General features: G+C 44.5%; 2 protein-coding genes across 6 annotated transcripts in view; one reads left to right on the top strand and one right to left on the bottom strand.

The window, feature by feature from the left end:
* Nucleotides 1–154: 154 nt before the first annotated feature.
* On the bottom strand, nt 155–17,129 carry NIPAL1 (NIPA like domain containing 1). Of its 2 annotated transcripts, XM_039368313.1 has the most exons (7): nt 16,995–17,129; nt 11,854–12,120; nt 8,272–8,328; nt 5,873–5,963; nt 4,973–5,133; nt 1,756–2,181; nt 155–1,136 (listed from the first exon to the last, which is right to left on the bottom strand). In XM_039368313.1, exons 1-7 carry the CDS (start codon nt 17,023–17,025, stop codon nt 1,111–1,113), a joined length of 1,059 nt encoding a protein of 352 aa, XP_039224247.1. In that variant the 5' UTR covers nt 17,026–17,129; the 3' UTR covers nt 155–1,110. The 2 variants fall into 2 exon arrangements, with proteins under 2 accessions (XP_039224247.1, XP_039224246.1); XM_039368312.1 differs by having other exon boundaries at nt 155–2,181.
* The window catches only part of CNGA1 (cyclic nucleotide gated channel subunit alpha 1), a 24,536-nt gene continuing 13,381 nt past the window's right edge, over nt 16,845–27,999 (top strand). The window contains exons 1-3 of one of the 4 annotated variants that reach the window (XM_039368308.1): nt 16,846–17,415; nt 19,694–20,306; nt 27,310–27,441. In XM_039368308.1, coding sequence (XP_039224242.1) covers nt 27,332–27,441 — 110 coding nt within the window. In that variant the 5' untranslated portion in view covers nt 16,846–17,415; nt 19,694–20,306; nt 27,310–27,331. Of the gene's footprint in view, nt 17,416–19,693; nt 20,307–23,342; nt 23,401–23,572; nt 23,912–27,309; nt 27,442–27,999 lie in introns of those variants that run through there. The other 3 variants (XM_039368309.1, XM_039368311.1, XM_039368310.1) reach the window with 3 other exon arrangements.

Raw genomic sequence — 27,999 nt, 5'->3', positions numbered from 1 at the left:
CCTTGGCTCTTTTATGACTCATGGACTTCAACTCCCAGAATTCCTGAGCCAGCATGGCTCAGCTTGGAAACCTCTCCCTTTCCCCTCAGCATGGCTGGCTCAGGAATTCTGGGAGTTGAAGTCCACGAGTCATAAAAGAGCCAAGGTTGCCTACCCCTGGCTTAGGCCACCTCCATGGTTTTTCAAAGGAGGTTTCTCCAGATTGATTAGGCTGATACAAAATATAAAAACTGGCCCACTGTCAGCAGAATATACACTTCATCAAAACATTTTTATTCATTTTTTTCAATATTATATCAAAAGTTCCAACGATTTTCCATTCAGAAAATTAAATATTAAATATTTTTAAATAGTTATAGCAAACTTTATACAGATACAGAAAAGCATCTCCCCCCCCCCCCGGATGGCACTTCACTGTCACTGCTCATGCTTCTCAGATGAAGCACACAGTTAAATGACCATTTAAAATAAAAATTACAAATTTGTATTTCCTTAACCGGTTCCTTATCATGGAACAGATGCCAATTCTTAATAAACCAGTGTAATAAGAAAAATTCAGAGCTAAAAGACTGTATTATCCAAGTCCATGCCTATCCATTACTGCGAGCTAAATATATAATTTGTTTATTTGTTTAATAAAACCTGTCCAGCTGTGTTAATATTAAATACTGAAGAGATAACTAAAAAATCTCCACACAGCCAAGCCTATGTTTACAGATGGAATTCTATTTCGAAACCAAATTTATTGGCAGTGATAATTTTACTTCAGACATTGACTTGCAACCAAAGTCACTTTTCAGTTCACAAAATAACAAAGGACACTATGGATTTTAAAAAAAAAAAAATATCAACACTGTATCATAATATACTTCTGTGTAAAAAGGAAGAGACTTTATCATTTGTGAGTATACATGTGTGTGTCTTAAAAACTAATCTATCATCCTGAACAATTAAAAGCAACTGATGAGGCAAATAAAACTTAAAAGGCTTTCTAGAAATGTTTAGTGTACACCAACTTAACTCCCAGATTTCATGAGTTTGCTGTAAGGATTTCTTGGTCTGGAGCTAACTCAGTGCTAACTGTTTTCATTTAATGTACTTCAGTAGACTTTAAACTTTGTTGCTGGAAGTTACACCTAAAAAAAAAAAAGAGAAGTGGTTCTTTTGGGATGTTTCCTACTTGGAAAATTAGAATAAATTAAAACTTCCAGTTTACTAACATGCTGGTCATTAGAAAAAATCCTGGTTTTCACAAAATATCTTCACTTAGCCCTGAGCAAACATCTTATTTTAAAACAGTAAAAATATAAAATATGATTTAGAAAATACATTACATATAAAATTCAGTTTATTAGCAACTGTAGTCGTCACTCAAACAGTATTACTGCTACTGGTGACCTTTGCATGCTGTCAAAGATGGGAAATGCAGAAATACTAGAATGATCCTTTCCTAACCCTAAAGCAAATGACATTCCCCCCTTCAGGTTCCTCCAAATTCTGAGATAGTGAGGCTGAAAATTGCTGTGGTTGGCGGTAAGCTGTGAGAGATGATTTAATGGCGGCTACTGTTGTTCATCTCTCGGCTGAACAGCGTGTTATCCTCATCACATATCGAAACGGGAGCGTCCATATTTTCCAATAACATATGAGGAGACTCATAAGCATGCAGAGGCAAATTGGGGTCTTTTTTCACAGAAGCTGCCAACTGGTTCCAGGTAATGCTGACATTTTTGAAAGCGTGAAGTAAAAAAATACCAATAATTATGGTGAAGAATCCACTCAAGGTTCCAACGATATCCCCAAGTTCCATGCTGTTCCATTCTTTGAAGAGGATAACGGAACAGATCACCACGGTGGTGGTGAAGCACACGTAATAAATGGGAGTGACCAGACACGTATTAAACACGTCCAATGATTTGTTGAGATAGTTGATTTGAGTACTAACAGCCAGCACCAAAATTACTGCTAAAACATAGAGCAGTGGATTTCGGAAGACTGGTTTCTGATAAAGCATGTCCTTAATAGCGATGCCCAGGCCTTTGACGGAAGAGACTGAAAAAGCCCCTATCAGTGAACAGATGGAGATGTAGACCAATATATTTGTCTGTCCAAACCGTGGAGCGACACCAAAGATAAGGACCAGTGAGGTCACAGTTATGACAGCAGCAAACGTGATGAACACTGCAGGGAAGGAAAACAACAACACGTTAGGATTGAGATAAGAGCAAAGATGTCCAATCACAGTTTATGTCAGGGGTGTCAAACTCAATTTCATTGAGGGCTGCACCAGCATTGCGGTTGCCCTTGGGGGGGCTGGGTGGGTGCAGCCTACTGGGTGGGCATGGATGGAGTGGGTGTGGCCTACTGAGTGGGCATGGCCAGCTCGACATCGTTCGCGTCAAGGGTGCCTGTGGGGGCTGGGCATGAGTGGACAGATCTGAGAGTCTCTGGCAGAAGGGGGTGGGACCGGGGCAAGTGCCAAGGCATGGTCCATTTCTTCATTCCTCACAAAGAGTGACACCTCCCCAGCATGCACCCAGGGGGCGGGGCTGATACGGCAGGGGCTGGTTCCTCGCTGTTTCTAGATGGCCTTGTGGAGCTAAGACTGAATGCGTTTCAGCATAGATGGCCACCACAAAATTGTACATTGGCTCCCGGTCGGCCTGGGCCAGGTCCAAGGCAGCGGGGGCCGTTCCCTCACTCTTTCCAGGAGGGCTTTGCAGGCCACATGAAACCACTTCGCGGGCTACATCCGGCCCCCGGGCCTTGTGTTTGACATGTCTGGTTTATGTGATCAAGTGCATTTGATCCAGTGTTCCATCAATGGAGAACCACTTATGAAATAATTCCTATTGATACCAATTTCTACTGCATTCCTAGTCAGGAAAAGGCAGCTTTTTAGAACTGTGTGAGAAACATTACGAGGGAAACTGATAAACCCTAGGTTCAAACCTTTGGATATTTTTCTAAAAATTGAGGTAGAGTAGAACATGTTTGAATTTAAGCACTGCAACCAAACAAAACAGACACAGACTTTAACAAATTGTTAAAACTACGGAAAAAAAAATTGCTACCAGCCTGTCTTCCATCGAGGATCTTGTATGTAAACCAGAGGTCCCCAACCTTTTGGGCACCGGGACCCAGTTCCATGGAGAAAGGTTTTCCCACAGACTGGAGAGTGTGTGGTTTTGTGTGCTACCTGCATCCCACGGATGGGGCTTTGCTTGTTTGTGTGGACCGGTTGCAGGCATGCTGCGGCCTGTTACCGATCCACGAACTGGGGATTGGGGACCCCTGACGTAAACTGTTTCAACTTCTTCCCTCAAGACGATGCTATAGGGCAGGGGTGTCAAACTGTCAGCCCGTGGGCTGGATGCGTCACGAGGAAACTGCGCCCACCCCATTGCCATCAATGGGGGGAAAGTTCCGATACGTCGTGTGACGTCATGTGACATCGCAAGTTTGACATGTCTGCTATAGGGCATTGCACATCAGAACAACTAGACACACAGTTTTTTCCCCCTATGCCATCACTCTGCTAAACAGTTAATTCCCACAACACTTTCAAATTACTTAATAGGGCTGTATTACTATTATCTTTCTCATCTTTCCAATTACCTGTTTCCTTATCTTCTTATGACTATCACTTTGTTGCTTGTATTTTACAGTTTATATTGTTTTATTTAGTCTCCTAGTATGATATATGTTTATTGCTAGTATCCTATGACTATCACTGAGTGTTGTATCTTATGATTTATGATGAATGCATTTTATGATTACGATCATGGTTTATCTCTTGTTGCTTGTATGTACACTGAGAACTTACGCACTGGAGAGAAATTCGTTGGGTGTCCAATCGCACTTGGCCAAAATCTAATTGTAAGGCTTCTCCTATGCCAGTATTTCTCATCCTCAGTAACTTCAAGATGTATGGACTTCAACTCCAAAGTTCATAGATCTCAAAGTGGTTGAGGTTGAGAAACACTGAGATGGAATCCTGAAATCCTGTTATTTGATTTTCACTATGTTCCGGTTACCGAGAGCCTGGGAGCAGTCTGGAAGCAGAATCCTTTCTCCTTCTGTGTTAGCCTATTTCCATTCAGCATCTCCATGTCAGGTGCAACATTGTACATGCGAAAAGACCATGCAAAATCCCATATCTGTTTATAGGACAAATAAATAGATTCTAGCCTAATTTAAATACATTTATGATGAAACACTTTCGTAACTGAGGCTCATTCTATGTGCTGTCCCGCTCTCACACAAACGTACCTTGGGTGTTAGGAGTCTTTATTAAGGCTTCCAAGCCTGAGTTAGTATTCCCCAGCAATTCCCTTTGCCAGCACCAGCCCACCCCAATGAGTTCAACAGGCTACTCAAAAGAAGCCAGTGTTAGTCTATAGCGCAAGGGCAAGGCAAATCCACTAGGCAAAAGCAAATCCCCAAGGCAAAGGCAGGTCCTGGGTTGAAAAGCCACAATCCAAAGTTCAAGGCAAGAATCATAATGGCTGAAGAACACACAGCAAGGAAACAGATACATTGTTCCCCGCATCATTTCACTCCCCTTGCTGAGTTAAATAACTGCTTCCTGGTGCAGCCCATCAAGAGGGATGAGGCTGCCTCCTTGCAAGTAGCCTGGCTGACCTCCATTGTGCCTGCCTCCTCTCAGCCCTATGTGTTCTCGGATCGGGCAGAGGAAGCAGTTCTTCTTCCTCTCCACTGACCAGCTGTGTGACCTCTCCACTGGGCTTCCCAGCTGCAGCTGTGCCTCTCCTGCCTCTAGCTCAGCCAGCTGTTCGTCAGTCACTCCCCTGCCTCAGCCCCTCCATTCCTGGCTCAGAGCCCTCAGCTGCCTCTCCTCCTAACATGCCCAGGATGGGCTCATCCTCCTCTGAAGTAGCATATGAAGAGGCATCTGGGGAAGTGTCTGGGGGAGTCATCACATTCTATGATAGCTCTCTAGTAAGCATACCTGGATCTTTCAATTTTATTTCCATGTCATCCAATGATGTGATTTGTTCCTCTTCGGGAGCATGGATCACCATCACTATGGAACCCAGAATGCTTAACACACAGCCCAGCTTTCCATGAATGTTAAGCCTTTCATCCAAGAAATAGGAAGACAATATTGCACTGTTTGGAATTTTCAAAAAAAGGAGAAATTAAGCAAAGGTCGAACCCTTAGGAATGTAACAAACATAGAAACTGAAGTTCTGAACAGCTAGAACGAATAAGAACCAAGAACAGTGTTATAAATTGACAACTTTTGCACATTACTATTATTATTTTGTTATCGTCCTAGACACATCACCATATGAGCAGTTTAGTAATAACTCTGCCAAGCTTTACAACTGCTCTTCCTGACTTTTTAAAGAGAAGTAAATGAAGAACTGTACATGGTCTTTTGACTGAGACCCCAATGATGCCCCCCCTAACAGCCAAAGAGTATATAAATTGTGTGTCTATATGCAATTGCCTTTACAAACCTACTTTGTTACTGTACTTGGCTAATGTAATTGTCAAGGCCAGATTCTCAGTTCAAATCCTATATATATTAAAAGAATCAATATTAGGGGAAAAAAACATGTATTTTTGCAGGAACACAAGTTATGGGCAGTGCTGTGTATTTATGCATAGTCCAAAACTCTTTATATTGCAACATTCTAACATATATGGAGTGTGGTACGTTGTCACACATCCTAAAGTTGCCAAATTTTGGAAACACTGCTTTAGAAAGACAATATGGACACGGTTTAGCTAAAATAGGAGCAAGAGAGCCTGCAACTTACAGTCCCATTAAGCCACTGCTTGAACTGTAATCCCAGATGTCTCAGTTGGCAAAGCAATTGTACTGTGTATTAATTGTACTCACCTTATAAGGACACTTAGTGTCCCCAGTGGAGTGACTAGAGTTGCAGGGGCAAAGGCGTAGGCCGCGAAGTTTGCAGCTTCTCCTATTCCCACTGCCAAAAGCGACAGCAAATTAGAATTACTCCAGAGATATAATCTTTGGAACCGATTAAAGCATACATCTCTCTCTCTCTCTCTCTCTCTCACACACACACACACACACACACACACACACACACACACACACTCTCTCTCTCTCTCTCCCTTCCTCCCTCCCTCCCTCTCCCCCTCTCTCCCTTCCCCTCCCCCTCCCTCCCTTCCCCCTCCCTCTCCCTCTCCCTCCCTCTCCCTTTCTCCCTCCCTCTCCCTGTCCCTCCCTCTCTCCCTCCCCCTGTCCCTGTCCCTCCCTCTCCCTCCCCCTCCCTGTCCCTCCCTCTCCCTCCCTTCCCCCCTCTCTCTCCACCCACACACAGACAAAGAGTGAAACAATCCATTTCTAAAGATTCCTCATTAAAAGTTAAGGAAGAGAATGGCATCCCATAATCATCCCTCGCAATATAAACCATGTTTTATAATATTTCAGCACTCCCTTTTTACTGAAACTGTTTACTAATGCTAATCTAATACGAAAACCTTTTTATCTGCCTTATCTATACATAGTAGCTGAGTCACAAACTGAGTGCAGAGATGCACACTGAAAAATGGATTGCCCTATACAGTTTCCCGAGGATGGTGCCATTTCCCCAACATGGAAGATTTCAGCCTCAGAGATGAATAATAATAATAATAATAATAATAATAATAATAACAACAACAACAACTATTACTACTACAACAACAACACGATAGTCTCATCCTCCTACATTTCCGCCACTTACTGAAACTGGGTTGCTGTCAAGAAAGCCATCAATTCAACGTCAGGGAGGAGACGTTCTGGAGTGTCAGCATATATCTACTCCTAGTTTTCTATCACTGATTTGTTTCTGACTTATTTCTCCCACCCAAGCAACGAAAAGAAATTTAAACAAAACAAAAAAATAGGAGAGAGGGAAAAGCAGCTAAAACTGCTCCCCTCCTGTAGACACATCCACCTGGTTGTCCAGGGCGGTAAGATCCGAGGCCTCCAAATACTCCATTGGAATGGTTTAGCTATGCAATTAAAATAAGTAAACATCCACATTGATTGCAAATCATGAGTACCACACAAGAGACTTAACCGTTCCCTTCTGAGGGTAAGCCGACATCCCCGTAGACTGGATTGTTACTACAAAATCACCAATACTCTGCATGGCAAACATGACACGTGGATATTTGTCCAAGAAACAGCTAGCATTCAACATCTAACTCTTAATTCATAAGCAAGTGTGTTATTTCAGGTATTCCATCTATCACACACCTGCCATTGCATGGGGGGGGGAGGGATAGAAGAGATGAGTCCATTGTCCCATTGACCACACTGCAGCTTGTAAATTGCAGGTTGAACTTCCAGAATGCTTTTTTAACAGACTTTTTCTCGTGCATTTAAGCCCTGATCTGCCACAGACCATACAAGCATAAAAAGACCCACTGTTGTTGAGTCCATGCCAACCACTGGACCTGGAAGCTGAATCCAGGGAATCAGAGAAGGAGGAGGAGGAGGGGCCTGGAGAGCCATCAGAGCCAGAGGAAGGCTCTGATGAGCTCCAGGACTTACAATCTGATGAAGAGCCTGGCCCCTCCACTTGTGCTCAGACTGAGACCCAGCTGTGCAGGGAAGCTGAGTCAGACTCTGAGGACTCACAGCTGGAAGACATCATAGACGCTCGTAAACGCAGACAGGCAACAAGAGCAGGACAGAGGGAGGCAATGGGGCGACTCCAAGGGAGGAGGAGAAGGCATTGAGAAGCCACGCCTTGGCGCTGCATAATAAAAAGGGAAGGTGTGGGCGGTGCTGGTTGCTGAAGGCAACCGTTTGCAAAGGACTCAAGTTTCATGGAATCAGATTCATTTGCCTTGCCTGTGAACAATTCTCCATTTGAATTGTGTTTTGTTTGCCTTGGACAATTCTCCGTTTACATCGTGTTTTGTTTGCCTTTGCTTTGGGGACATTTTGCAGGTCTGTACCTAATTTATAAAAAGGGTTTGTTTTTCCTGCATTTCCAGCCTACTTGTTAAAAGAGGGGATTGTCCTTGTGAGTTAACAAGGACTCACATAGGCTGGGATAGAACACTCACACTGCAGCCCTTCCACAAGAAGAATTTCTGACAAATGGACATGGACCTGCTTTTTCCATTCATATCGCAGTAATATTGAGGCAGAGGAAGTCTAACTAGTAACAAATATACTGCCAGGTTTTTTTTTTTTAGCAAGAAGTGTGCAAAAAAAAAAAAAAAATAGCTACATGTAAATAAATTGAAAAGTTTTGAAGCTTTAATACTTACTTGAAAGCAATCCTGCCCACCATAACCATTCTTTGAGATAAGAATAGCCCCCCTCTCCTAGGAAACAGGAAAAAAGAAACATTTTCAGAAGAAAAACCTACAACTCACCTTTCTGTTCAAATACGTACTCTTTTTCCAATATTGTCTGCAAAGGAGAATTTTTTGGGAGTCATCCTTATTCCATTGTAACCAAAGGGAGAATTATATCGGCAACAATTCTTTAATAATAAGAACCATAGAGCTTTGGGCTGGAAGGGACCCTTGAAGGTCTTCTAGTCTAACCCCTCTGCCCAAGGCAGGAGATCTTAGGGTATCCCGGACAAGTGACCTTGCACTTTTTCTAGAGCTTTGACGTCTTTTTTGCATCATGGTGACCAAAACTGGATGCAGCATTCCAAGTGTGGCCTCACGAGGGCAGTATAAAACAGTACCATCACTTCTTGTGATCTTGATGCTATCCCTCTGTGGACTGCAATGACCTTTTTGGCATTGCAAACTGTTGTCTGATACCTAAGGGATGGTCCATTAGGATAGCGGCTCCCAACCTTTTGGATACCGGGGACTGGTTCCGTGGAGAAAGGTTTTTTCATGGACCGGAGAGGGCGTGGTTTCATGTACTGCCTGCATTCTGCATATGGGGCTTCGTTGCTTGTGCAGCAAGTTTCTGCCATGCTGTGCATCACTGCCGGTCCACGGACTGGGGGTTGGGGATCTCTGCACTAGGATACTTAGATATTTCTCACTACTAGTTACTATTGTAGGGCCATGTACTACCTAGTCCAGTGGTTCTCAACCTGTGGGTCGGGACCCCATTTGGGGTCGAATGACCATTTCATGGGAGTCGCCAAACCATGCTGTCCACCATTTTGTTCCCTTTTCCCTAGCTGTGCTACTCCCTCTTATTGGTGGCCACACCCACTTGGGGGTCACCACAACATGGGGAACTGTATTATGGGGTCACGGCATTAGAAAGGTTGAGAACCACTGACCTAGTCTATACCTGTGCATTTGTTTTTATAACAACAACAATAACAACAATAATAATAAAGTTGGAAGTCATCTAGTCCAACCCCCTGCTCAGGCAGGAAACCCTATACCAGGGGTAGGCAACCCAAAACACTTAAAGAGCCACTTGGACCCGTTTCCCACCAAAAACAAAACACTGGGAGCCGCAAAACCATTTTGATATCTAAAATGAAGATAACACTGCATATATCCTTTTTTACCTTTATTATAGGTGTATGTGTGTTTGTGTGTGTGTGTTTGTGTGTGTGTGTGTGTGTATATATATATGTATATGTATATGTATGTATGTATATATATATACATACACACACACACACACACAGAGGTAAAAAAAAGGATATATGCAGTGTTATCTTCATTTTAGATGTCAAAAGGGTCTCTCTCTCTCTCTCTCTCCCTCTCTATCTGCCCTTGGTCTGCCACTCCTTTTCCCCCGCTCTCTTTCTTATTCTCTCTCTCTTTCCTCTCTCTCTCTCTCTCTCCCTCTCTCTCTCTCTTTCTCCCCCCCTCTCCTATCTGCTGCTCACCTGACAAGCTTCAGGCTGTTGTCAACAAGATCAGGGGTAGGCAACCTCGTCTCTTTTATGACTCATGGACTTCAACTCCCAGAATTCCTGAGTCAGCCTAGCTGGGCTAGCTAACTCTCTGCTGCCCTTCCTGCTTCCTGCAGAAACGCAGCAAAGGGAAGAGCTCCGCCCAGTAAGCTTTTCAGCTCCTCGGAGAACACTGTGAGTGCACTCTCTTTCTTACACACACACACACACACACACACACACACACACACACACACACAGAACACACACACACACACACACACACACACAGAGAGAGAGAGAGAGAGAGAAGCAGGGAAGCGCAATTCCTCTCTCTGTCTTTGTCTCTCTCTGCAAAGGCAGAGGAGGCTGGGAGCCGCATGGGAAGGCTCAAAGAGCCGCATGCGGCTCCGGAGCCGCAGGTTGCCGACCTGTGCCCTATACCATTTCAGACAAATGGCTGTCCAGTCGCTTCTTAAAAACTTCCAGTGTTGGAGCATTCACCGCTTCTGGAGGTAAGCTGTTCCACTGGTTAATTGTTCTAACTGTCAGGAAGTTTCTCCTTAGTTCTAGGTTGCTTCTCTCTTTAGTTAGTTTCCATCCGTTGCTTCCTGTCCTGCCTTGAGGTGCTTTGGAGATTAGCTTGACTCTCTCTTCTTTGGGGCAGCCCCTGAGATATTGGAAGACTGCTATCATGTCCCCCCTCGTCCTTCTCTTCTTTAAACTAGACATACCCAATTCCAGCAACCGTTCCTTATATGTTTTAGCCTCCAGTCCCCTAATAATCTTTGTTGCTCTTCTCTATACTCTTTCTGTACTTTCTGTTCTTTTTCCTATCTAAGTGCAGGATCTGGCTTTTTTCACCACTGAACTGCATCTTGTTGGCTAGAGCCCAATCAAGATCTTTCTGAATCTTCAATCTATCTTCCAGTTCCCCCAGTTTGGTGTCATCTGCAAATTTGACGAGTTGCTCCTTCTATTCCCTCATCCAGATCACTTAGGAAGAAATTAAGGCCCTGGCCTAGAAACCAGGATACTGTCAGTTCTAGACCTGTCTTAGGCATGAAAGCCAGGCTGAGTGAATTTGGGCCAGTTCCTTTCAGCCCAACTCACTTCACAGGAAAAGGGTTTTTAGGAATGTTTGCAAAAGAGAATGAGTTATTTATAAACAATAACGAAGATGGGATAAAAAGCAAATAAACCTACCGTATTATGGGTGTGAGTTAAATAGGAACTAAGTTATTAAACTTAGTTAACAGAAGAGTAATTAAATTTCTTTCACCTAATTTAAGTCGTTTCAAGACCACTTGTGGGCTGAAAAGTTTTGTACACATGTAAAGATCAAAATAGTGTGGATGTAATTTTTTTCCCCAACAACTCTTCTTTAAGGTGACCAACTTTTTTACAATGAGAAGGAGGACACAAATAAATTGAAGAAAAAAAAGTGAGTCTAATGCGTGCGTGTGTGCCGTGTCGTGTTTCGGTAAGAAGTAAACAAAGCCACTTGCGTGCGGTGCACTCTTGCGCGCGGCGCACTCTTGCACGCGGTGCACTCTCTCAAAACAATTCTCCTGTGCGGAGCGCATACGTCTCATAATCGCGTCTCGCCGCACTGTACTGAGCCTTGACGAATCGTCATGTCAAATACAAATACGTCACATCACACGCAACAGATCGGCTCGGCATCGATCGAATACGGAGATTTACAGATTTTAGTCTTCAAATATCAAAAAGGAGGACATGTAGGAGGACACTTTTCGAGAGAGGACAGAACTTACAAAAGGAGGACTGTCCTCCCTAAAGGACGACGGTTAGTCACCTTATCTTCTTTAGTAATTATTTACTGTCAAAAAGCCCCCCTCTTCTCAGACCTCCAACAATAGGACAGGGGAAAAAAACCCACCTAAAAACCAGAATTGCCTCATATTAAATACACCCTGGAGATAGACAAGCTCAGATTGGATTCCAAATTTAAAAAAAAAAAATATTTAAAAGCCGTATCTATTTTTTATTTATTTTTTACCAGCTCTCGTGAAACCTTTTGCCGCCATTCGCAGAAGGCCCTTCTTTTTCAGTATAAAGCTGGATCCCACAAAGATACTGGAGCCGATGGCCAATGCGACACCCAGGTATAAACTATATTTGCTTCCTTGCGGAGTGGAAACATTCAACATTGTTTCGTTGGGGTATCTTCCCGAATAGGCAAAGAAAGAAGCTTGTAGCTCTGATATGTTGAGGATCTGGCACCACGCATGTTGAGCGTTGGGGCAAGCCAAAGGAAACACTTCCCCTAGAAGAACAACAAAACAATGGGCTGAGCACCTGGTCCACATATGTTTAGAAAATGCTTGCAGAGCTGATCCACAGGCTTAGCAAAACAAACTCTCCTTCCATCAGGTTAGCTCGCTTACTACGACACCGAGATGATGTACAGCTGGGGATGGGATTCAGCCAGTTTGCACCCCTTTGGCAGAACTGATAGCTAATTTTTTGTTGCCCAAGCCCAGTGTAAAGACGCTAAGAAAAAGACTCAGGCATGTCTTGAGCAGAGATTTGAAGCTGCTGCAGAGCTGCTTGTCACGGCTTGAGACAGCTTGAGAGTCTCTGTGTGTTTATTGGTTTTTATATACTTTTTACATACATAGGCTTTGCCATTAAATGCTGACATTTTACATTCATAAGTTTAACCATTAGATGCTGACATAAAGTTTCTGCATTGGAAAATTCCTTCATATAAGCAACTATTTTCTAGTAATATATATTACCTGATCAGAGACCAGGTAAAGAACAAATACAGTAGATCAAAAGGAGAAAGAACTGACAAAGGCAGGAAGAGATAGGAAGTAACTTAAGCATATTATCTATTTAGGTAGGTGAGGTATTAAGTTAAAAGGGGATGACCTTTTGGCTGCTTCATTGGGACAAAGGGTATCAAGAGGTTATGAGGTTTGTGGGGGGAGAAAGCATGGCAATTTGCTGCGCGTGCAGTTTTCCCCACAGCCCAGAACAGACTTCCGGAAGTGGCATCCACACAGAGAACCGGTTGTTCACATATCTGAATCCCACCACCGTGTACAGCTGCACCCCAGAGCTGCAGTGCATTAAGGGAGAAAACTAGACCAAGAGAATAATAATAAAAAAAAAACTATCCCATGTCACCAACCGAGCACTTGACGGAAGAAAATAAGTTCTTGCTTAATGACCATTAATTCCCGCAACTTCCACCCTCTCTATCATTTCATCTCTATTAGTGAGAATTAAGTCCAGAACAGCGGATCCTCCAGTTCCCTCCTCTATCTTCTGGAATGACAAAGTTGTCAGCTAGGCTGATCAGAAACCTGTTTGATCTCCCAGTTGCTGCAGAGTTTGATCTCCCAGTTGATGTCAGGTTAGTTAAAGTCACCCATTATTACTGTGGTGCATTTCCTGCACACTTTGTTTAGCTCATTGGCAGAATGTTCGTTATTTCTTCTCTTTAGTTGGGTGACCTATAGCAGTGATGGCAAAACTTTTAGAGACCGAGTGCCCAAACCGCAACCCAAAACCCATTTATTTATTGCAAAGTGCCAGGGGCCTATCAGCATTGTGGTGCCCTCAAGGACGCAGGGAGGCTGTCAACGCTGCAAATATCGTATATTCTTGCTTTTGACAATATGCAGAACTGTCTGGTATTTATGGGGTTAATACAGAGCAGAAGAGGGTTGGGGGTAAAGCCCGGGAAAGAAAGAGGAAGGAAACATTTGACCTTCACACTAATTGGATAATGAGAACTTAGATCCTAGCCTCCCTCCATTATGCATGTGCCAACATTTTGTAACAATCACTGACTTTTAGGAAAATAAATGCCTGGAAGATTTTGAAGTGTTTCATTAGCCGGAACCATAATAGAGGGACCTCTGAGTGCCACCTCTGGCATGCAAAAACCGGGGGCGCAAAAATGGGCCACTGTGCTGCAAGGTGCAAAAATAGCCGCCACCGCACCACGGGGTGCAGATATAAGGCGTTGCACCACGCAAGAATGGGGCAGGGCTAGTGAGTATCACGCAGGCGCTAGCCCCACCCCATTTGCAGCACATGCGTGCTTGTGGCCCCGTGCACGCATGCAAAATGCTTCCCCCTTTTCTTCCAGTCCACCAATCAACAATGGTTGGTGACCTCTGCTCTACCACCTCTACTGGAGCTTGCTAGTCGGCCACTTCGCCTCCTTTGTGCTGAGTGGGGCTCTTGCTCCGGGCAGCAGTGGCGGCCTGATGGACCTGCTGCTGGCAGTAGTGCACGTGCCAACAGAGAGGGCTCTGAGTGCCACCTCTGGCACGCGTGCCATAGGTTTGCCACCACTGACCTATAGTATACACCTATGGCAATGTCATTTCTTTATTTTTCTCTTTTATATTAACCCCCATGCATTCAAGGTGGCGTTCACCCTTGGTTTTATGCATTTCTGTAGAGGTGTACCTGTTTCTTACATATAATGCAACCCTGCCATCTCTTCTGTTACGTCTGTTTCTTTTGAACAGTTTATACACTTCCAGCAGTACATTCCAGTCACGAGTTTCATCTTAACTTTTGGTAATGGCAACTATAATCATACTGTCCTCCTGTACTAGGACTTCAGGTTCACCCTGTTTTTATTCCTCATACTTTGAGCATTAGTGCAGAGACATCCTAGTGCAGTGGTTCTCAACCTTTTTAATGCCGTGACCCCAACTGGTCGTAAGTCGAGGACTACCCAACCGGTCGTAAGTGGCAGAGATGGCGCAGGCCGACGCAGGCCACCAGCTGGCCCAGCCCAAAGGAGGTAAGGCACCCACTGGGCCCCACGCATGCCAGCAACCCTCCCTGCACCCGCCGGCCTCCCACCTCCCACCCCCGGCCCTCTTTTACTTACATTTTTAGTAGTTGCTCAGCAGGGAGGGGTGGAAACTTCCAGACAGCTCGCCTTCGCTGCAGACAACTTGCAGCACCGTTTGCAGAATGGGACTTTTGGTGGGCTTAGCACGGCAGAGACAGCCTGGACAATTCCTATTGGCTTTTGAAAGCCAGTAGAATTAGACTCTATTCAAGAGAGTCTATTCCATTGGCTTTCAAATGCCAATAGAATAAAAGGGAGTAGCACAGCTAAGGAAAAGGGGGGAAAAATGGCGGACTGTTGTTTGGCGACCCCCGTGAAATGGTCGTTCGACCCCAAATGGGGTCTCGACCCACAGGTTGAGAACCACTGCTTTAGTGAGTCCTTTACAGGCTGACCCTGGGTTTTTTTATCACTGAGTTCCCCTTCCTTCTCACACTTCCTCATACTTATGCTTTGGATTTGGTCCTAAAGATCCTAAAGATTGGTCACCCTCCCCTTTCAATGTTCGTTTAAAGCCCTTCAGATTTAAACTAAATCAATTTGTAGTTGATCATTTTGTCTGTCCCTAGCTGTTGCAATCCACTTAAGAAAGCTGCTCCATTCAGTCTGCTTATGTTCTGCCTGCACCACACGTACCTGTTGACAGTATCGAGGTGCCAACCCTATCCTATAGTAGAGTCTATTCTATTTTAGAGGTGCCAACTCTATCCTATAGTAGAATCTCTTCTATTCTACAGGTGCCAACCCTATCCTATAGTAGGATCTATTCTATTCTACAGTTGCCAACCCTATCCTATAGTAGGATCTATTCTATTCTACAGGTGCCAACTCTATCCTATAGTAGTCGCTTCTATTCTACAGCTGCCAACTCTATTCTATTCTAGAGACGCCAACTCTATTCTATAGTAGAATCTCTTCTATTCTAGAGGTGCCAACTCTATCCTATAGTAGAGTCTATTCTATTTTAGAGGTGCCAATCCTATCCTACAGTAGAATCTATTCTATTCTACAAGTGCCAACCCTGTCCTAGAGTAGAATCTATTCTATTTTAGAGGTGCCAACCCTATCCTATAATAGGATCTATTGTATTCTACAGGTGCCAACCTTATCCTATAGTAGTCTCTTCTATTCTACAGGTGCCAACCCTATCCTATAGTAGGATCTATTCTACAGGTGCCAACCCTATCCTATAGTAGAATTTATTCTATTCTACAGGTGCCAACCCTATCCTACAGTAGGATCTATTCTATTCTACAGGTGCCAACCCTATCCTATAGTAGGATCTATTCTATTCTACAGGTGCCAACCCTATCCTATAGTAGAATTTATTCTATTCTACAGGTGCCAACTCTATCCTGTAGTAGAGTCACTTCTATTCTACAGGTGCCAACCCTATCCTATAGTAGAATCTATTCTATTCTACAGGTGCCAACCCTATCCTATAGTAGGATCTATTCTATTCTACAGGTGCCAATCCTATCCTATAGTAGAATCTATTCTATTCTACAGGTGCCAACCCTATCCTATAGTAGGATCTATTCTATTCTACAGGTGCCAATCCTATCCTATAGTAGAATCTATTCTATTCTACAGGTGCCAACCCTATCCTATAGTAGGATCTAATCTATTCTACAGGTGCCAACCCTATCCTATAGTAGAATTTATTCTATTCTACAGGTGCCAACCCTATCCTATAGTAGAATTTATTCTATTCTACAGGTGCCAACTCTATCCTATAGTAGAGTCGCTTCTATTCTACAGGTGCCAACCCTATCCTATAGTAGAATCTATTCTATTCTACAGGTGCCAACCCTATCCTATAGTAGGATCTATTGTATTCTACAGGTGCCAACCCTATCCTATGGTAGAATCTATTCTATTCTACAAGTGCCAACACTATCCTATTCTATTCTAGAGATGCCAACTCTATTCTATAGTAGAATCTCTTCTATTCTAGAGGTGCCAACTCTATCCTATAGTAGAGTTTATTCTATTTTAGAGGTGCCAACTCTATCCTATAGTAGAAGCTATTCTACAGGGGCCAACTCCTTCTTAAAGACGCAACGATTGGGAGACTTTAAACGCGTAGGATTTGCAGACGGAACACGCGCGGGGGCGCAAAGCTTGCCTACCACCTCCCCCCCCCCGCCAATCCCTATCTACTAGCGACTCTGCTACTATCCCTACTATGACTGATAGGGCTAACAGGAAGGTGCTCCCGTCTCAACGACACAAACGCGGCTCCCTCACTGACCCAGGCGGGAAGGCGAAATTAAGACTCTCCAGGAACGGGGACAAAAGCAGCCACTGACCTTCCTTGCACGACTGGGGCAGCAACACCATTTTCGCTCCCCACGCTCGGACGGGTCACGGGTCGCCCAAGCGGAGACCCCCCGCCAGGGACCGGCTCAGCGGGACGGGAGATCCTCCCACCCCGCCCCGCGGCCCCCGTAGGAACAGCAGCAGCAGCCCGGCGTCTTCCTGGCTCGTCCAGGCGAACATCTGGAGCGGCCTCCTCCCTTTAGCCGAGCCGCGCCACCAATTCCAGCCGAGGGGCGGGGGTGGCGAGGACCGAGAGACCCCCCCCACGCCGGTCCGCTTTTTTGTGACGTCATAATGGGCAGGAATCGGTTGAACGTTCGATAGTGACCTGGGGGTTCCCTCCGAGGAGAAGCGCGGCTTTATCACCCGTCTGCAAAAAGGAGACTGCAAACAGCCGAGCTTCGGCTGAAGGTGAGCCAGCCTTTCTTTCTTTCTCTTCCTTCCTTCCTCTTCCTTCCTTCCTTTCTTTCTCTTCCTTCCTTATTTCTTTCTTCTTTTCTCTTTCTTTCTTTCCCTTCCTTCCTCCTTCTTCCTTCCTTCCTCTTTCTTTCTTTCCCTTCCTTCTTTCCTTCCTTATCTTTCTTTTCTCTCTCTTCCTTCCTTCCTCTTCCTTCCTTCCTTTCTTTCTCTTCCTTCCTCCTTCCTTCCTTCCTTATTTTTCTTCCTTTCTTCCTTCTTTCTTTCCTTTCTTTCTTTCTCTTCCTTCCTTCCTTGTCCCTTCCTTCCTTTCTTTCCCTTCCTTCCTTCCTTCCTTCCTTCCTTCCTTCCTTCCTTCCTTCCTTCCTTCCTTTCTCTTTCTTTCCCTTCCTTCCTCTTTCCTTCCTTCTTCCATCCTTTCTCTTTCTTTCTTTTCCTTCCTTCCTTCCTTATTTTTCTTCCTTCCTTCCTTCCTTCTTTCCCTTCTTTCTTCTTTCTTTCTTTCTTTCTTTCTTTCTTTCTTTCTTTCTTTCTCTTTCTTTCTTTCCCTTCCTTCTTCCTTCCTTCCTTCTTCCTTCCTTCCTTTCTCTTTCTTTCTTTTCCTTCCTTCCTTCCTTCCTTCCTTCCTTCCTTCCTTCCTTCCTTCTTTCTTTCTTTCTTTCTTTCTTTCTTTCTTTCTTTCTTTCTTTCTTTCTTTCCTTCTTTTGCCGGGAGATTCAGATAACTGGACCAGCCTTTGTCGACAGGGGTATGGGGTCTCTCCTGCTTGAGCAGGGGGCTGGACTGGAAGACCTCCAAGGTCCCGTCCAGTTCTGGTATTCTGTTCATTCGTCTCAGTCCACTGCTTTCCTCATCCCGCCTGATTCCTTCCGTCTTTGTGTGTTAAGTCTCCGCTTGTACAGCAAAGGACACTGGGGGGGGGGGAGAAAGAGGATCTTACCATTCGTTTTTCTTCTCTTTGGGAAACTTTGGGGATAAACGCGTGGCAAGGAATGAAAGGAACTTAAGCTTCCATCCCGTTCACAAAGGGAACAGTTTAGAAGATTTAAGATGCACGAATCCCAGCCATCGCAGTTTAGGTCTTGCGATTTAGCATCCCTCCCTTAGCCCACGTTTGATGAATCTGGCCATTTCCCCCACTATGATGCATTCTTAAAAATCCCTGACTCGGAAATGTGTTCCTCTGGGAACTTGTGCGATGGGCACGGAAGCAGTAATTCTATTAATGTAGCTCTCAGGAACACAAACCCAGTTGAATATCTTAGAACAGATCTTAGGTAGGTAGATAGACCATCCATCCATCCATCCATCCATCCATCCATCCATCCTCTCTCTCAGTCAGAAACACAGACTTAGTGCACTGGAAAATATCCCTGCCATGCATACCATTAAAAACAAACAAACATCTATTTTATTTAACCCCTGATACGAACTCCCAAGTTTTTTTTTTCCCCTCCCTTCTCCTTCACCTTCAGGCAGACCAACTGGATTGAGAATGTCTGAGTCTGAAGCTAATTTGTAATCAAGAAAATATGGTCCTATTCGGATGTGCTGGATTAAACCCTAATCTTAGGTGTTAAGCCAAGGAAGCATGCCTTTGCACTGGATTTAGATCGTCATTCCAACCCTTTCTGGGAGATGACGGTTTTTATAAGCCGTAAACAATGGCTTGGATATATTTTGATTTTTGGAATGCAGTCATGACGGCCATTTCATTTCCAGGTTGCTGAATTTAAGGAAGACGAGAGAGAGAGAGAGAGAGAGAGAGAGAGAGAGAGAGAGAGAGAGAGAGAGAGAGAGAGAGAATGTGTGTGTGTGTGAGAGAGAGAGAGTGAGAGAGAGTGAGTGAGAGTGAGAGAGTGAGAGAGAGTGAGAGAGAGTGTGTGTGTGTGTGTGTGTGTGTGTGTGAGAGAGAGAGAGAGAGAGAGAATGAGAGAGAGAGTGAGAGAGTGAGAGAGAGGGAGAGAGAGAGAGTGAGAGAGAGAAAAAGTGTGTGTGTGTGTGTGTGTGTGTGTGTGTGAGAGAGAGAGAGAGAGAGAGAGAGAGAGAGAGAGAGAGAGAGAGAGAGAGAGAGAGAGAGAGAGACCTACAACATAGTGAGCCTGGCTTCAGGCAGGTGCAGGTAGTCCCGGCAGGGCCCTTAGGATAAGAGAAAACAAGTTCCCATCTACACAAGGTTAGCTTTAAACCAATGTTTACACAAGTTAGATTTATGCCACGTTTTGAAGAAGAAGATGCCCTGGAATGTAAATGCAGCCTGCTGTTCTTTCAGGGCTGATTTCACACGATTCCAAGAAACGATAGAGTTGTTTTCAAGATTTGCAGACATTCCAAGGAGTCCTTTGAAGCAGTTTTTGGACTTGAGTTTGAAGCCCTGCAGACTCCTACACGCAACGTGCTGTAAGCTATTGTGAACCACCTGAAACATGTAACCCAACTCTAGGAGTAGGCACCCAACGTGGAGCTGAGTAACCCAACTCTAGGGAGTAGGCACCACAATGTGGAGCTGAGCATAGTAGACGCCTTCCTATGGATTGCTGGAGAGAAACCTCATGAGGACCAGTGATTCTTATTTCTTCTCTTGTACGACGACCGGAGAACATCCTGGTTCATTTATCTACGCCAGTGTTCCTGAACCTTGGCAGTGTGGAAAATGTGTGGATTTCAACTTCCAGAATTCCCCGGCCAGCCTGGACTGGTAGAAGTGTTAGAAACCCTGACCTATTCAATCAAGATCAGAAACCCAGCACTCGGTCACCAAACAGTTTATGTGTAAGGATCTGCAGAGTCTGGTCTATCGCTTAACGGACAAGAACCTAGAAACTCAAATTATTACAAGGTAGACGTGAAGTACTCCATATTCAGATGAGACAGCTGAAATCACGGTAAGATAAGCATGAACATTAGCAAAAACGTACTTTCTTATCTGTATGTGCCAGGCTGTACCCACCTACACAAACTCTTTTATTTTGCTACATCAGACACTCGCGGTTGTATTTTAGCCTAGAGCAGGAGTGTCAAACTGCTGGCCCACGGGCCGGACGCATCATCCGAAAGCCGCGCCCACCCCGTTGCCGGCAATGGCAAAACCATCCCGATACGTTGTGCGACGTCATGTGACGTCGCGAGTTTGACATGTCTGGCCTAGATCAGTGGTGGCAAACCTATGGCACGGGTGCCAGAGGTGGCACTTGGAGCCCTCTCTGTGGGCACACGTGCCATTGCCCCAGCCTTGCCTCCCCCGTGACCCCCTCCTCTCCAGCAGCCCCCCTGAAGGAGAATCGCCCTTGAGCGTGGCCCACACAGAGCAGCGCAGCCAAGGACATGGCAGCCAGGCAGTCTAGACAAGACTCTGCCCTCACACCCCACCATGATGCTGCAGGGCGCGGGCAGAGGGCGTGGCCGCCATAGCACTGCTGGGCTGCCTGAGCAATCTGCGGGGGGCCCTGGAGGTGGTGAGAGGTCCTGTGGGCAGGTGGGGCGAGGGATGGGGGGCTGAGCAGGGGTGGGACAAGGGGGTGGAGTGGGGGCAGGGCCAGTTTTTGGGTTCTTGGTCTCTAAAGGTTCGCCAGCACTGGTCTAGAGGGTTGAGTGAACCCAGCAAACATGAAGAACATGCAGTGCACTCCTAATGTCTTCCTTCCTGTTATTTACTTTTAGTTCTCAGTCAATGGTCTGTCCACTCCGTCCTTTATATCACAGGCTAATACAGAGCCAATGAACCATGCACAGTGTACGAATCCATACCCCCCCCCCCGGAAGTCCAAATAAAAGTCAATGGGGGCCAGCTCCCCCCGGAGATTAAGACCGCTCCCACCCTGTTGGTCTTCCATAAGCTACTTAAGACCTGGCTTTTCCGGCAGGCCTGGGGTTTATAAAAACTTACCCCTGGATGATTGTTTTTGTATTGTTGTTTTGTTATGTTTTATGTGTTTTTTATTGTTAGCCGCCCAGAGTCCTTCGGGAGTGGGGCGGCTTATAAATTTTAAAAATAAATAAATAAATGTGTTAAATGACAGGTTGGATTCTGCACGTGGGCTTGTGTTTGGTTTCATCCTTTTGCAAGAGCTGGCTTTTTAGAAAGAGCATCAAGTAATCCAAGTGGTTCTATAAGCTAAGGTTTCCCCATGTAATCAATGATCTTGGGTTCAGAAATTATTTTTCATAATACCTAGATAATGAATAGTCCTGCACCGATTCCATAGGTGCTTCCAGGCAGAGCTTCAATTGTGCTGTTGGGGGGGGGCTACCTTGACTTTTTTCACCATCCCCTGTGGCTACCTCTGTAGATGGCTCACCTTCTAAGATACTTAGGTGATTAAAAGCCTTGAAGCCTGAAATGATAACGCAGTCCAGAATATGTTACACCAATCCTGCGGGTGTCATTCTGTATTCTGATCTGCAGCCTCATTCACCCATCCACGGTGGCAAAGTGGATGGGGTGAAGCAGGCCACTGTAGCTTAACCAGAATTATATATGTGTGTGTGTGTGTGTATGTGTAGATATTAATGAGACGTATGAATTGGTCCAGGCCTCTGGAATGTACAGAATAAAACTGTAAGAACTATCCAGTTTTTTTTTTTTTTTTTACTGAGAAGATTTGCAACGCTTGGTAATAATGATTGCCTTAATGGGATTGAAAGGAATTGGGAAGTGCTTGACTAAGCAAAATACAAGACAAGATTAAAGATGGCCTATTAAAACTGACCCAGTGCTGCTATTCGCCAAACCATCTTAAGATTTCAAATAGTAAATAGTTAGAGAATACATATATATGTGTGTATGTGCGTGTGCATACACACACACACATACACACACACACACATATATGTATTCTCTCTCTCTCTCTCTATATATATATATATACACACATTTATATAGACACACACACATATACATACACACACACACATGTATATATGTATATATATATTTGCCCAGAAGCTTATTATGTTCAGATGTGCGTGCATTTGTTTATAAATAGACGGACCTGTTTTGCTCTTAATGCCAGTCTGAGAAAGAATGATAGAAATACATAAATAAGCCATGTGGGAGTTATGATTTTAAATATCAGTTATTCCTCCTGGAGGTAATTTGAGAAGAGGGCAGAAAAATGCAAAATTTCAGGGCACACAATAGTATTGCTTTACTGTGCTGAAATCCAGGTTCTTTTTATGATGAGTAGGGCACTGTTCTTCCCCCCCCCCCGAAGTCCTTTGGATCGCTGCAGCTGGGAAGCCAAAGTCCTGCTTGAAATGCAACAAGCAGTATACAGTATTTCTCTATAAAAGGAGAGAATACAGCAGATAAATCTGAGTTGGTCCTGCGTTTTAAGTACAGGGTGTCCTCAATGTATGACCACAAAAACTGAGCCCCAAAATTTATGTTGCTAAATGAAACATTTGTTAAGTGAGTTTTTCTCCATTTTACAACTTGTCTTGCCATATCTGTTAAGTGAATCACTGCAGTTAAGTTAGTAACACGGTTGTTAAATGAATCTGGCTTCCCCATTGACTTGGCTTGTCAGAAAGTCGCAAAAGGGATCACATGACACTGAGATGCTGCAACCCTATTTATCTACTCGCATTTGCATGCTTTCAAATGGCTAGGTCATGGGTCGGCAACTTGCAGCTCTGGAGCCGCATGTGGCTCTTTGAGCCTTCTCCTGCGGCTCCCAGCCTCCTCCGCCATTTGCAGAGAGAGAGAGACAGAGACAGAGAGAGGCACTTGCGCTTCCCTTCTCTCTGTCTCTCTCTCTTGTGTGTGTGTGTGTAAAAAAGAAAGTGGTCTCACGTTGTTCTTGGACAAGCTGACAAGCTTATTGGGCGGGGCTCCTGCTTTTGCTGCGTCTAAGCAGGAAGCAGCAGCTCTCTCTCTCTCTCTCTCTTTCTAACACACACACACACACAGAGGAGGGAGCCAGCCCAATAAGAATGTGTGTCAGCTTGTTGGAGAACAGCATGAAGCCAGCTTGCCAGGTGAGCAGAAGTTGAGAGAGAGAGAGAGAGAGAGAGAGAGAGAGAGAGAGAGAGAGAGAGAACTTGCGCACAGCAGCCTCTATTTCTTTTTAATTAAACTCTTCAGTCAAGGTCCCCACCCCTTGCCTGCGCGCACACAGTTTTGCGGCTCCCAGTGTTTTCTTTTCTCTGGAAAACGGGTCCAAGTGGCTCTTTGAGTGTTTAAGGTTGCCAACCCTTGTGTTAGGTGGATAGGATCTGGGCCAAGTAGCGGGACTCACCCTGCTGTGTGACACCCAAGTCGCGTACCTGGGCTGTCAGATTTCCAGCTGACAAGCTCAGCATCTTTAGCTGCTGAGCCATTGCGCCCCCCCCCCTTTAGCTAAAGTACAAAGTCTGATTAGAAAGCACATGTTGCTATAATCATCTTACTGCTAGATGTTTATGGGTTCCTCAACAGAATTATAGGCTTATGTCAACTTGAAAACAATTGTTCGTTTGGATTTTTCAGAAGTTGAAACCACATTTTAATGTAAGTTATGAATGTGGGGTAGTGAGAATGCCAAAGTGGCCAGTTTATATTTGGACAATATGTGTAATTTGTGACACTTGGAAATGCTTGAGCAGGTTGCTTATTTTGTAGGGGAAAAAAGTCCTTTTCCTTCTTGTAAATTTAAGGCACAGCTGTAGGGGGAATGCCAGCCACCTCTGCCTTGATTTTAAAAAATGAAGACCTTTAAATATATTTTTTTGCAAAAAAAGGGAGAGAGTTGAATAATCTGCCTATCCATGTGATAAATTCTGTATTTGATATGACTGAATATGGATCCTAATCTAGTTCCTGGCTACTGCTGGTTGAGCCTCAGGAAATGTAAGAGTGGGAATTTGCCTATCTACTCGCTACCCTTTATTTACAAGAGGTAATTAGCAGACGCTGGCTGAGGAATTCTGGGAGTTGAAGTCCACAAGTCATAAAAGGGCCAAGTTTGAAGACCCCTGGTTAAGAGCATCTTCATCAGGTTCTGTTGATATGTAACTGGAAAAATATGATCGTAAAACTGTGGTGCATTTGCTGCAATTTCTGGGTTTGATTATTGTACAATGTTGTATGCCTTGACATCTAATCCAAAGATATTAGACTATTATTATATATTCAAAAGGTGAAGTTCTTTAGCCAATGTTGGTCTTTATACACATCGAGTTCTTCTCCAGAACCTAGGATGTCCTAGGGATGTAGTATTTGTGTAGACCAAGCAGTGTGGACTTTGTAATTGTCAGATGGAAATTTTGTCAATGTGCAGATTTTCTAAGTGGTGTCCAGAATTTTGGTATGGCACTCAGTGGGCCAGTAACCTTAGGGAGTACATTTGTTATTATTATATTCAAATTTATTATAGCTATCCACCTCCATTGGACTCTATTTTTGGAATAAATAGTAGATCAGCAGTCAAGCCGACTTCTGGAAGAACACAAAGAAGTGGCCTCTAGCTCTTGGTCTTAAGCATTGCCATCAAATAGGATCTAGGACAGTGGTGGTGAACCTATGGCACGCGTGCCAGAGGCGGCACTCAGAGCCCTCTCTATGGGCATGCACGCCATTGCCTCAGCCCCGCCTCCCCCAATGGCCCCCTCCTAACCAGCACTTCCTCCAAGCATGGCCCACGTTTCGCAGCACAGCCAAGGACATGGCAGCCGGGCAGCGAGGACAAGACTCCGCCCTCATGCCCCATCGCATGCAGATGATGCTTGGGGGTGTGGGTGGAGGGCGTGGCCACCGTGGTGCTGCTGGGCCACGTGGGCGATCTGCGGTGGGTCTTGGAGGCGGTAAGTGGCCCTGCAGGGGGGCAGGGGCGGGTTTGGGGCATTCAGTCTCTAAAAGGTTCGCCATCACTGATCTAGGAAGCAGCCCTTCCATAGCAGCCCCTACCCTTTCAAATACCCTTCACCCTGGGATTCACCAGGCCCCCCACTCTTTTAGCCTTTCAGAAAGTTGTAAAAGGCTGGGTTTTCTCCAGGTACTGGGATAAAAGTTGGAATCTGAGAATTATATGGATTGATGGACTGGAACTGATGCATCCAGTGCCTGACTTTCTTGGTTTTAATTTTAGTATTGTTGCGAGCCGTCCAGGGTTTCACAAGATGGCTGGCCAGTTAAGTCATTTAAATAAACAAATTACATTGCCCCTGTGCTAAAGACAAGTTCAAAGTCCTGAGGATCACCTTTAAAGTCTTATGCAGCCTGGATTTGGAGTGCAGGTAATCCACAACTTACGAGCACAATTGAGCCCGACTGTAGCTAAGAGAAGACATTTCTTACGTGAATTTTGTTCCACTTTACGACCGTCCTTGCCACATTTAAGTGAATCACTGCAGTTGTTAAGTTAGTGATACGGTTGTAACATGAATTTGGCTTCCCTCATTGACTTTGCTTCTCAGAAAGTTGCAAAAAAAGATCATGTGACCCCAGGGCACTGCAACCGTCATAAATATGAGTCAGTTGAATTTTGAGAACGTGACCACGGGGATGCTACAACCGTTGTAAGTATGAAAAACGGCCATAAGTCGCTTTTTTCTGTGCCATTGTAACTTTCAATGATCACTAAATGAACTGTTGTAAGTCGAGGACTACCTGTACGTGAAATAACACCACTTTACCTCAGATATTCCTCAGATACTCCTTCCTCTTAGAACAGGGGTCACCAACCCCCGGGCCATGGACCGGCACCGGTCTGTAGCATGCCAGCAACCGGGCCATGCAAACAAGCAAAGCGCCATCTGCAGGATGCAGGCAGCACATGAAACCACGCCCCCTCTAGTCCATCAAAAAACCTTTCTCCATGGAACTGGTCCCTGGTGCCCAAAAGCTTGGGGGCCGTTGTCTTAGAAGATTTGCCTACAGTTATTGCTGGACTGATGTCTGATAATTTGAGACTGATGTTTCTCTGTAGATGCCCCAATTCTGTGGTGTGTACTCCTCGTTGAGAACTCTGGGTTTTCTTTGACCTTTTTAAAAGCTCAAATGTCATGGTTCCGACAGATGAAACTCTTCAAAGAACTTCGAGGCATTGTTTACCTTAAAGAATCTTTCATTCGAGAAGCATAGCATCCGCACTAACACAATCAAAGCCAAAAACTGGGTTCCCCTCCCCTGAGCACATAGTATCAAAGCACATAGTATCAAAACAGTCATAAATCACATTCTCCAATTAGTTTGAAATGCAGGCTTCCCCTCCAGTTCGCCAGCCTGCCAATTCTTATCATCTCTTATTTCAATAACCTTGGTTCACCCACTTGGTTCAGTATTGTTATGTCTAGCTAAATTTTCATGCACATTCCTTCCCCCAGCATCATCTAATTCTAACTAAAACAGAAGAAGAAAAGGGTTGCATCTCCATCTGTTGTCAAAGTAAAAACATCCAATGTTAGCAGTGTTGACGCTTTTATAAAGTAGGCTTTTAACCTTTGTTTTAAACCAGTGGTTCTCAACCTGTGGGTCGGGACCCCATTTGGGGTCGAATGACCATTTCACGGGGGTCGCCAAACAACGCAGTCCGCCATTTTTTTCTCTTTTCCCTAGCTGTCCTACTCCCTCTTATTGGTGGCCACACCCACTTGGGGGTCACCACAACATGGGGAACTGTATTATGGGGTCACGGCATTAGAAAGGTTGAGAACCACTGTTTTAAACGCTGGTTTTAAATATTTTTTTTAAATACTTCCGGTTCTAATTCTTCTTCTTTAATGTGAACGACTGAGAGACCCTGGTAATCTGTGTTATGAATAAATAAGCAAACAAATAATACTTTGGTTAAGCCGCTGGCCACACCAGAGATAGGATGGATTTTTTTTCATATATCATTATAAACAAAGTCTTGTTGGTCCACTTTGAACCTATTTCTCTCTCTCTCTCTCTCTCTTTTTTTTTTTCAGGTGACAAATTATCACTGCAAGAATGGGGGAGAGTGAAACTCAACACTCAGACTCAGATCCTCATAATTTAGCCAGCAATGATAAAAAGGAAAGTATCGAAAATGTGGAGGATGGAGAAAGCAAGCAAGCTGTGTGAGTGCATGAATTTTTTTTTTTTTTGCTGAGGATCTAAACTTATTTATTAAATTTAAATGCCATCCATCCATCCTGTGGTTCAAGGCAACTCTGAGCGGCTTACAAATATAATATGTATATTGTAATGCAATGTAATCCATAAACTTGGGTTAATGTCACAGTTCCTAGGGCAGGGGTAGGCAACCTTGGCTCTTTTATGACTCAGGGACTTCAGCTCCCAAAATTCCTGAGCCAGCTATGATGAGGGGAAAGGGAGAGGTTTCCAAGCTGAGGCATGCTGGCTCAGGAATTCTGGGAGTTGAAGTCCATGAGTCATAAAAGAGCCAAAGTTGCCTACCCGTGTCCTAGGGCTTTGACTGAGTGGTTTTAGGCCATAAAGTCATTGGTGACTCTTAGCGACCTCATAGATATAGCAATAGCACTTAGACTTTATATACCGCTTTGCAGTGCTTCACAGCCCTCTATAAGCAGTTTACAGAGTCAGCATCTTGCCCCCAACAATCTGGGTTCTCATTTTACCGACCTCGGAAGGATGAAAGCCCAAGTTAACTTAAA

This window comes from Crotalus tigris, unplaced genomic scaffold (assembly GCF_016545835.1).
Source record: "Crotalus tigris isolate CLP2741 ecotype Arizona unplaced genomic scaffold, ASM1654583v1 scf7180000020728.642097, whole genome shotgun sequence".
Classification (NCBI taxonomy): Eukaryota; Metazoa; Chordata; class Lepidosauria; order Squamata; family Viperidae; genus Crotalus; species Crotalus tigris.
Note: the sequence above shows the minus strand (reverse complement) of the source record. Positions and strands in the feature narration are given on the sequence as shown.

Bases quoted from the DNA above. Each gene is read 5' to 3' on its own strand.
- NIPAL1 (XM_039368312.1), bottom strand. From the start codon at position 17,025: ATGGTGTTGCTGCCCCAGTCGTGCAAGGAAG. The intron at 8,329-11,853 runs GTAAAAAATAAA...CCTGTTTCCTAG, and splicing joins AAAAGGTTTCACGAGAGCTG to GAGAGGGGGGCTATTCTTAT. The intron at 5,134-5,872 runs GTGAGTACAATT...AATTCCAAACAG, and splicing joins ACACTAAGTGTCCTTATAAG to TGCAATATTGTCTTCCTATT.